Genomic DNA, 9,966 nt, shown 5'->3' on the forward strand with positions numbered 1-9,966 from the left:
TTATAAAAGGCAACTTCGCACTCTTTCTGTTGAGGCCAAGACATTCTCCAGTCTTCTGAGGACCAGCTCTGGAGCTCCCTCTCTGCCCCAGAGAAGTTCAAATTGCTTGAGTGAGCCCAGCCTGAGGCCAGAGGGTAGGAACCCTGGTCAGTGACAGTGCTGAGATGGCGTGAATTAGCCTCATTGGGAGAATGAGAATAAACTGCAAGATTGAGAGTCAAGGCAAAACTTGGTGACACCCCCCACCACCCAAGGCTCCTGTTTTCAAGGCTACATTTGTGTGGACACAGCTGGCTAAAATTTGTCTCCCCCACCCCCACCCCAAGCAATGTGAGGCTCAGATCTCAAATAGAAAGAGACCACTGCAAGACAAGGACACAGAATCTTGGCATTTCAAGGCATGTTTTCACCATCTTTAATACCTTTCCAGATTATTTACATCACGTCCAGTGGGGTTCTTTTTATACATGATGAAATGCTTCTTTGTATTGGGCATCTCAATGTGCATAGCACATACATCACATTACGGATTGGCACCTGTATAAAACTACAGACAGATTCTGAAACAGTGGTAGATACAGAAACCTCAAATCCCCATCACAGCAACATGAAAAAGTTACAATATGTCAAAGGTACAATCACATCCCTAGATGCATCCCCCACAATGTGGGATGAAATACACATGTAAATTACTAGCAACCAAGGAAGATGGAACCCTGCCCTTAAAGCAGGTTAATCCTGACAATTTGATTGGGCTCTGAGATGAGATATCTCTTAAGAATTTGATGCATCCAAGTTGATCATGGTTTCTCGGCGAATACATTAAATACACAAAGTCCACAAATTATCCCCCCTCCCCCACCGCTCAACACCATAAAGATCTTTGATGATCGCTGGAGTCTGGGGCTTGGTTTAAAAATTAGAAAAACTGTACTACATTGTAATAGCGTAAGACTATAAGCAGCAGTTTAAGATGTGTGGTCCTGACTCAGTGTCTTCTTGGAAGTGGCTTCTTTCTTATAGGCCTTGGTTAAGAATAGTATTTTAAGTCGATGATGATTTGCATTTGAACAAAGAGTTTGCAAAAGGAATGTGAAAGACAAAAAGTCCAATCAGATTTTCCAGTCTTGCTGTCTGTAGACTCCCATAAAGTTAATTCGGGAGACAGTTCAGAAACATCCTAGGAGAGTCTTAAAGTCTTGGGGAAACATTCAGAGCATTTCTGGTAGCAAGCTAAGGTCATTTTGTATAAACTCTAAAAAGTCATTCATTAAAATTAAATGTTTGCCATCACCTCGGAACTTTTTTTAAACCTCACCAACCCTGCCTCTTCCATCTTTATTCAAAGACAGGGGTTACATTTGTAAAATATATAAAGGAAAATATAAGGTTACTTGGTGACCATATAGTGCACTCGAACAGCTGTCTGCAAATATTTTCACCATGATTACCCTTACTAAAAGTAAATCACAGGGTAAAGATAGCTCAAACGTGACAAGGTTCGAATGGGACGCACCAACACTTTCTGCAGTCCTCTTTGGCTACATATGGAAAAAAAGCCCCTTGGGATGGTAAACTGCACCCGTCTGATCCTGGTGCAGAATTTGCCAGGGCTTTACAGGCTTATGAGGTAGATGTTAAATGTGAGTGGGCAAGGAACGTACGGGAAAGCAGCATGTTCCTGCAGGCGAATGCTACATCCAGAGTCCTGTACAATTACATGGACGTTTTACCTAAAAACAATAGCTAGTTCTAGCCCAAAGCACCCCATGCACAGACAGGGAAGCCTGGGTTTTTTGTTTGTTTGTTTGTTTTGGCTTTTAAAAAATATACATTCTATTCCATTATCAGAAGAATATCCTATCACAAATTATATTTCATCACTAGGTTTTGGGTTGTGGTGCAAATACCATCTTGTCCATTTCCAGCCTCTCGGTGGGATATCGGTGGGATATCAGTTCCTTTCCGTGGATTTTACGAAACCATTTTGTCTTTCCCCGATGGCTACCACAATGTGGGCTGTGGCTGATCCAAAGAAGGTAAACAGGAGTTTATAAAGTTGTCTAAGGGTCTCTCCCATCTGGTAGATGGAGGAAGATTGACTACAGCCAAGTTCAAAGGTCAGCGTGGCAGATCTAAAAACGGAGTGGCAGCAAGGACTTGGACTGCGCACTTTCTGTATAGGAGGAAGTAAACTGATATGTCCTGATTCATAGCAAGGAGGCACAAAGGGAGTGGGTACTGCAGGATGCTGGTGGAGGGAGCCTGGCTTCCAAAGACCCAGGCAGGCCTTTCCAGACAGTGATGCTGGATGCCATCAGAATTTGATGCCACCATTTTAATAGCAGCAGGCTCATGACAGCTTTTTGACAGTGAAATAAATCTGACGGTAAGATCTATCCCCTGATGCACCAGAAAAGTCAAGAGGTGCTTTTTTTGTTGTTTTTCTCCTTTTTTTCAGAAAAATATGAAACACACTCACAGAACCATAAATAATTTGATGGCAATATATACATATTTAAATAATTAATTTAAATAGCATACACCTACTCTTGCATTAAACTCTCCATCCAAAGAAAGGGCTCCTCCTGGAGGCTTCTGGAGACTGAGGCAGGCTTCCTCTGGAGGGTCACAGCCTGGGGAGAAAGTGGGTGACCTTCATGGTGGGGGACACTCGGTTCCCCTTCTTGGTCCTCCCATTCTTACTCAGGGCGATAAACATGCCAGGGTAGGTGTGGGACTCGTAGGCATTGTAGTTGTTGGGTAGAAGGATCTCCTTGAACTTGCACTCTTTGGTGAAGAAAGGCTGGAAGGGAGGGAGAGCACAGTGTGAGCCAGGCCAGGGACCTGGGGGCACGGGGTGGGGGCGGGCAGAGGGGTCTCCCTTGGGCAACTGAGTGTCAAGGAGAGGATATGGCCAGCCCAGAACAGCTGGGCCACAGCCACCTGCCAGGCACCTAGCTTCCAGAGGATTGAGGATTTCATCTTCACCATTTCTTGCCTTGCCCACTGAGACTCACCCTTGGATACAGACAGAGCTATTCATGGCCCCTTGTCAACTGGCTGGGTGGTGCCCACTTGGGGTGACAGGAGGGCAGCTAGCTCCCTTTATCAGGAGTGGACACAGGGTCCTGGACACTTCAAAGGATGCAAGTGCCTTATTGCCAGCTTTGTAACCTGGTGACCCCACCGCTGCCCCCTGGCCCTTGTGTTTGGTGGGAGGGTCGGTTCCTTATGGCCCTGCCCCTGGTCCCCAAATGGGTGTCAGGCCTAACCCGGAACCACTCACCGAGCCGTAGAGCTTGCCCTTGCTGCTCATGGCCACGAAGAATCGGCTGGCCACTCCAAAGATGCTCACGACCCCGCGTTCCACTGGAGAGAGTTCCAGAAGGCCTGGGGATGGGGCACAGGTCATTCGGGGCAGGTGACCCTCGGCGGCCCACAGTCCCTCGGCCTGTGCGCGCCTCTGGGGACCTCATTTCTCAGGCAGGTGAGGAGGTAAAGAACCTAGGGTCCCCAGCGCAGGCCCCCCACAAGGGTCTCTGTGGCCCCTCTCCTGTCCCGGCTGTGGCATCAGCGCCCAATTCCTGGCAGCAAAGTGAGCCGGCCCCCAAGCCAGGCCCCAGCCTGGGCGCGCGTCCCGGGCCCCCGCGAGTGCCGGTGGCTGCGCCCCACGCTCTGTGCCCACGGGCGAAGGCGCTGGAATTCAGCTCCCGGAGCCTGGGCTTCCGAAGGCGGGGAGACCGGGCTCGGCCGCTGGGTTGCGCAAAGCCAGTGCCAGCGGCAGCTGCAGGAACCAAGAGTGTTTTCGTCCGCGAGGCCCGGCATCATAAGGGACAGGAACCCGAGCCTGCGCGGTCTCAGAGAGCCCGCGAGCAGGTGCCCGACCCGGGTCTCCCTGAAGGCTGGGGTGAGTTGCAAGAGGGCGCCGCCCCGGCCCAGCCCTTCCCGCCCGCTGCCCACTCACTGTCGCCGGTGTCCGCGTGCACGCCGCCGATGCGGCCGTCGGGGAGCACCTGGAGGTGGAAGCCGATGCCCACGTTGCAGTACAAACGCCGCAGCCGCTTGATGCCCAGCAGGTAGTCGCCGGCGCCGCTCTGGACGGCCGCCTCCTTGGGCTGCGCGGCCACCGGCAAGCGCGCCAGCGAGCGCGCCACCAGGCTCTCCCAGCGGCGCTCCAGCTCGGCCTCCAGCGTGTCGTTGGGTGCGGTGGGCGCGGCTGCGCCCCCTCGGCCGGACCAGGGCCCCAGCAGGGCCAGCAGGAGCGCCGGGAGCAGCGCCACAGCCACCGTCCCGGGCCCCACCATCCCGGCCCGCGGGCCGTGCGTACGTCAGGGGGTCCGTGCGCCCGGGAAGCCGGGTCAAGCTGCGCTTGTGTCGGCCCAAGGGAGCGCTCGGACCGAGCCGAGGCGGAGTGCGCAGCCGAGGCGGGGGCCAAAGTGAAGGCACGCGATGGGTCCCCCAGGGGACTCTATCCCGGCTGCATGGAGCGGCGAGCAGTGGGAGGGACGCGCGGCCAGGCTGGGACTCTGCGGCGCGGTGCGCACCTCCCTGCTCGCTGGGCAGGCCAGAGGCTGAGCGGCTAAATATATAGCCGGGGGCCCCCTCCTACTCGCCGGCTCCCGCGGGGGGCCGTGCGCTTTCGCCTGGGCGCTCGGGACGCTAGCGGCTCGATCGCAGGCGCCTGCCAATCAGGGACCAGGGAGGGGAGGAGGCCTGGGACCGGCGCAGCTACTGTCACCTGGAGGGACCCCAGCCCCCACCCTTGGCCCCGCCCAGCCCACGAACCTGTTCATCCCGCCCCTCGGATCTCCTCCACTTCTGCTTTCCAAAGTTTGCCTCGAGCGCTGTGTCTTCGCCTGTCTTCCTTTCCAAAGTGGGCGCGGATGCCGGCACCCCCTCCTGCGCCGCGCCCTTAGAGACTCCTTCTGCCAGTGTGCTCATGACTGGCTTGGGGTGAGAGTGCGTCAGGGCGGGAGCCCCACTGTGGCTGGCTGGGCAAGGGACGGCCCGAGAGCTGCAGGCTGCAGGGAGACAAGGTAGGGTGGTGGAGCCCAAGCTCCCCTTTTTTTCTCCCTGGTGGAAGAAGCCCGCCTGAGCCGGGATGGGTGACATGGGTGCTCCTAAGGGAACCCCACGGCAAGGTGGGTGACAGGCCCAGGGCGGGCTGCAGCCCTGCACCCCCACGCAGCTTACCTTGTGCCCACACAGGTAGCAGGCCACAGGGCCTCGGGGTTGCCCACTCCTCCCATCTTCGAGTCCCCAGAAAGAATCAGATCCGTAGTCAGGTCCCCCACCTCGAAGGCTCCCCTCCCCCACTGCCTCCCCACCCCCTATTGTGCCCATTACTGGCCTGATAGGGATGGGCTGCCCTCTAGGTGCTGGCTCACCTACTCGTGAACACCGCTGTTCTTTGTGGTACCTGAGGGGCCTTGTGTGCCACAGTCCAGCCACAGCTGCAAGGCCTTGGAACCTACTCTGACCTTTACTGCCACCAGCACCTGTGACCGGAGACATCCCCGGGCCACTTCAGCCCCTGCCACCTCTTGCCTTCTGGTCTGTCTGAATCCTACTGGGCCTCATTCAAACCACCCAGGGGAGCCTGGGAGGCTGGAGGAGTGAGGCCCAGAAAGGGGACCCTCAGGGGTCCTCAGTGGCCTGAGGAGGACTAGGTCCCTCACGGAGGCTCTGTGAATCAGCTCACAGCTGCAAGATGCAACTGGCAGCCCTGGGGCCCCCAGGCCTCCAGCAGGGCCCACGGATCTGGTACCCAGAAGGCCACCCTGGTCAGGGGACTGTCCCTGCCCTATCCCTTCTTGTCTCTGGTCCCCAAGTCCCCACCGATGAAATGACATGGAAGATGGACAGCCTTCCTTCAGCCCAGGTGCACCCAGCATCTCTGGGCAGGTGGAGCCCCGGCCTGGAGCCCGGGCCTGGAGCACACGGCAGGCTGTCCCAGCTGGGGCCCTCTGATGTTTGACCAGCTCCTGCTGAGGTGAGGCTCTCCCTTCCCAGGGCTCTCACAGCAGGCTCAATTTGAGGTTCCCTTCCCTTCCTGCCCCTGGAATTCAGCAAAGGACCCTGTGGTGGCTGCATCCCCTCTGCACTGCTGGCCCAGCTCACCCTAGAGGTGCTTTTGGCCTGCCCCAGAGATGCAAATGGAGTCAGACTGATCCAGGGTCTGGCTCCCACCCTGGCACTATGGTCACTGAGCTCACCTGTACCCACTGCGGGCCTGACCCCTCCATTTCCCAGGGGCCAGTGGAAGCCCCTATGCTCCAACCATACTGGTCTCTCTCTCCCCAGTCTTACCTCTGGGAGACTGTCCCCTGCATCTGCCCCACACTACTTTTCCTAGTCAGATCTGTTCTCAAATAGGAGCCTTTCAGGGATCCCTGGTGTGTCCCCCAGTCCCTCTGCTCACAGCTTCTTCATACCCTTTGAACATCTTCTTCAGCTAGGTACAGTGGTGCACAAGTCCAATCCCAGCTACGTGGGAGGCTGAGGCAGGAGGATTACAAGTTAAGAGGCCAGCCTGGGCAACTAGGAGAGATGGTCTCAAAATGAAAGGTGGGCTGGAGATGTAGCTCAGTGGTGGAGCACTTGTCTAGTACACATAAGGCCCAGTCTCTATCCCCAGTATCCTAAAAAAATGAACAAAAACAAAATAAAATAGACTCATCTTCATTTATCACTGTTACCCCTTGGAGCAATCACAGACAGGTTTGTGTCATTCCCAGCTTTACTTGCAGTGCCTGGTGCACAGTGAATGCTCAATAGGTATTTGTGAGTAAATGCTGCTATGTGAGTGTGGCTTGAAGCCCCCTCCCCCGGCAAAATCTCCATGCCACCCCACCCTGAGCAGCGCTTAGCCCCCATATGCCTGAGACAAACAGGAGAACAGTCGGATGATGTGGAAATGGGACCCCTGCCCTTTCTGCCACACTGCACCCCAGGAGCCTGGCTGCCCGTAAACAGGGGCTCAGCAAAGGGCCAAATAGAGGCTCTGGGCCCTGCAGGCACCTGGTTTGGGTCCAAATTCAGGCTCTAGGCACTTTCACTTCTAGTCAGTCTGTTTCTCCATCTGTAAAATGGGTCCAAGAGTGGCCATTAGCGACGGTAATCAACTGTAGGAAGAGGGTGAGGTGAGTCTGGCCTGGCTCAGGTAGGGCCTGGCTGACTGCAAATGCTCAGCCTTTGTGAAATAAACAAAGGCACTGGGCATGGTGGCACACACCTGTATTCCCAGCATTCTGGGGGCTGAGGCAGGAGGATCATTGAGTTCAAGGCCAGCCTGGGCTACATAGTGAGATCCTTGACCCCCCAGGAAAGAAAAGAAATAAACAAAGCCATGTTCTAATCTTGTGGGAGGCTTCCCCAATAAATCAGCTGCCAGTGAGCTGAAGCCTGCAGCCATGGCCACAGCCCTCAAACCCTCCTGATAGTGACCTTTCCTGACCTACATCCCCCAAAATCCCAATGTCACTGTCTTCCCCTAAGAATCACTTCGAAAAGAGGGAGGGCACCTCTGGGACCAGCCAGCTCAGCTGTTAAGTGCTTCATAGTAATAAGAATGAAAAGGCGTGCATGAAAATCGGATCCCAGTCCTCAGGGCTGAAAACCCAGCCCAGCCCCAGGCCAGGGCCACTGTGGACTTTGTAAATTGCTCCACTGTTTGCTCAAGTCTTTCCCTTTCTTGGTCTCAGCGAGGCCCTCACAACACTGTTATCATGCAAAAGTGCAAGAGAAAGCCAGGCCAGGGGATAGGGCCCTGGCACCCCCCAAAAAGTCACATTTTTTCCTTTAGGACCTCCACAGGAAGAAGGGGAGATTTGGATAATTGTTTAGCCTTCTTTTTTTTTTTTTTTACAATAATCGTGATAAAATATATAAATATAACATAGAATAGACCACTCAGCCTTTTTAATTTTGTTTTTGCAGTGCTAGGAACCCAACTCAGGGCCTCGTGCATGCTGGGCAAGAGTTCAACTACTGAGCTACACCCCGACCCCTTAACCAAAATTTAAAAACATTTTCTTACAGCAGTTTGCATTCACAGAAAAACTGAGAAGGCACAGAAAGTTCCCACTCGGCCCTGCCGTCCACACGCACTTGGGCAGCTGTGCCCACTGTCCACCCCCAGCACATCCTCCTCTCCCCAGACGAAGCTCTGTCCCTGTGAGACTCCCAGCCCTCCCCGCCCCTGGCTCCCCATGCCACTTCCGGTGTCTGTGGATGGGATCCTGCAGTGCGTGTCCTTTCCTGCCTGGGTGATCACACCAAGCATGATGTTTGAAAGGTCCACCCCGTCTGGATTTCCTCCTTCTTCAAGGTGGAGTCACATCCACTCTTGCTCATCTGTCGATGGGCCCTTGGTGGCCTCCACTCTGTGCTGCTGTGAATGATGCTGCTAAGAACATGTGTGTGCCTGTATCTATTCCAGAGCCTGCCTTTTGTTCTTTGGGGGACATACCCAGAAGCAGAATTGCTGGATTATGTGATAATTCTATGTGTAATTATTTTAGCAATTATCATAACTGTCTTGGACAGTTGGGGTTTATTTTGTAGTACTGCGGTTCGAACCCGGGGCCTTCACACTGAGCTACATCCCCAGCCTTTTTTATTTTTTATTATAAGACAGGGTCTCACTAAGTTGCTATGCTGCCCAGACTAGACTCAAACCTTGGCTCTTCCTGCCTCAGCCTCCCAGAGTGCAGGGATTACAGGTATGTGCCACTATGTCCTTTTTTTTTTTTTAAGTCACCTTGATCATGGAACTTCTAGAAGCTGGGGCAGCAGGTCTTGCCCTGGCTCACAGAGGTGCACTTGCCCAGAGGTGGGCTTGGCAGTCAGTCAGTTCCCCTTCTCTTGTTATTCTTCAGTTCATTTCTCTTTTGTCCTGGGCCAGGTCTGGTGACAGTCTCAGGGTGGGCTTGGATGACTACAAATCAATGATACAATGGCCCAGGCATGCAGCTCTTTGCACACATTAGATACCTCAATGCTTGGAGAACGGGGAAGAAACCATGCCTCAGCTTCCCTGTGTGTAAAATGAAGACTTCAAACTTCAACTGGGAGGGGTCCCGGAGAGTTAAATGAGATGATACATGTTCAGCCCTGAGTGCCGTCAGAAACAGTAGGCAGAGCACTGTGCAGCCCTTACTGTCTTGGAAGCCCTGCTCCCCTGGGGTGGGAGCCAGGCGCCCACAGTGTCCCCACCCTGTGCTCACCGGCCGCCGCAAGATTGTGGCAGGTTGCGCAGCCTCAGCACCTAGTGTCTAGTTTCTTGTGGTTGTGGAGGGCATTAAAAGAATTAGACGTGTGAAGTGCCGGGAGTCTTATCTGTGGGCTGAGAGCCGTGCTGATCTGCAGTCCCACTCCAGATAAAAGTAGGGCTCAGCAGGGCGTGTTGGTGCATACACCTGTCATCCTAGCGCTCTGGGAGGCTGAGGCCGGAGGATTGCAAGCTCAGCTCCCCCCCTACACACAAAAGTAAATAAGAAGGGCTGGGGATGAAGCTCAGTTCGAAGGCCCTGGGTTCAATCCTTCGGGCAAAAAAAAAAAAAAGTCTTGGCCTCTGTCACCTTCAGTGGCGATGCCTGGGGCCCGCATAAGGTGCAGTGCGGGCTGGCTTTGCAAAGCTCATCCCTTTTCTCCTGGCCCAGCCCTGTAAGGTGGGGCCACTTCTCGTCACCATTTTACAGAAGTATTAACTGAGCTCAGAGCACCTGCCAGCTCCAGCACTCAAGGTCATGGAGTAGGACTCAAAACTCCAGTTTTGACAGCCCAAGGCAGTCTCCAGATCACTGTCTGCCTCGGTTTCCCCAGCTGCAAAGCAGAATTGGCAGATATTAGGGGCTTGGACTGTGCAGGTGACAATCTTTTACCGGCACTGGGAGACCCTAAAATGTACAATCCAGCCCGGCCTCCCTACAGTAGCCCCAGTGTTTCAAATCAAAGCTGCAG

At 54.1% G+C, this 9,966-nt stretch overlaps 1 protein-coding gene across 1 annotated transcript; it reads right to left on the bottom strand.

Annotated features, from left to right (window-relative positions):
• Positions 1-1,831: 1,831 nt before the first annotated feature.
• On the bottom strand, positions 1,832-4,307 carry Fgf4 (fibroblast growth factor 4). The gene is made up of 3 exons (XM_004852168.3): positions 3,968-4,307; positions 3,290-3,393; positions 1,832-2,806 (listed from the first exon to the last, which is right to left on the bottom strand). Exons 1-3 carry the CDS (start codon positions 4,305-4,307, stop codon positions 2,630-2,632), a joined length of 621 nt encoding a protein of 206 aa, XP_004852225.1. The 3' UTR covers positions 1,832-2,629.
• Between the last annotated feature and the right edge of the window lie 5,659 nt (positions 4,308-9,966).

This window comes from Heterocephalus glaber, unplaced genomic scaffold (assembly GCF_053883595.1).
Source record: "Heterocephalus glaber isolate CG9 unplaced genomic scaffold, H.glaber_assembly_v1.0 deba00000594, whole genome shotgun sequence".
In the NCBI taxonomy this organism is placed as follows: Eukaryota; Metazoa; Chordata; class Mammalia; order Rodentia; family Bathyergidae; genus Heterocephalus; species Heterocephalus glaber.

Bases quoted from the DNA above. Each gene is read 5' to 3' on its own strand.
- Fgf4 (XM_004852168.3), bottom strand. From the start codon at position 4,307: ATGGTGGGGCCCGGGACGGTGGCTGTGGCGCTGCTCCCGGCGCTCCTG. The intron at 3,394-3,967 runs GTGAGTGGGCAG...CCCCATCCCCAG, and splicing joins GCACGCGGACACCGGCGACA to GCCTTCTGGAACTCTCTCCA. The intron at 2,807-3,289 runs GTGAGTGGTTCC...CCTCCCTTCCAG, and splicing joins AGGGCAAGCTCTACGGCTCG to CCTTTCTTCACCAAAGAGTG.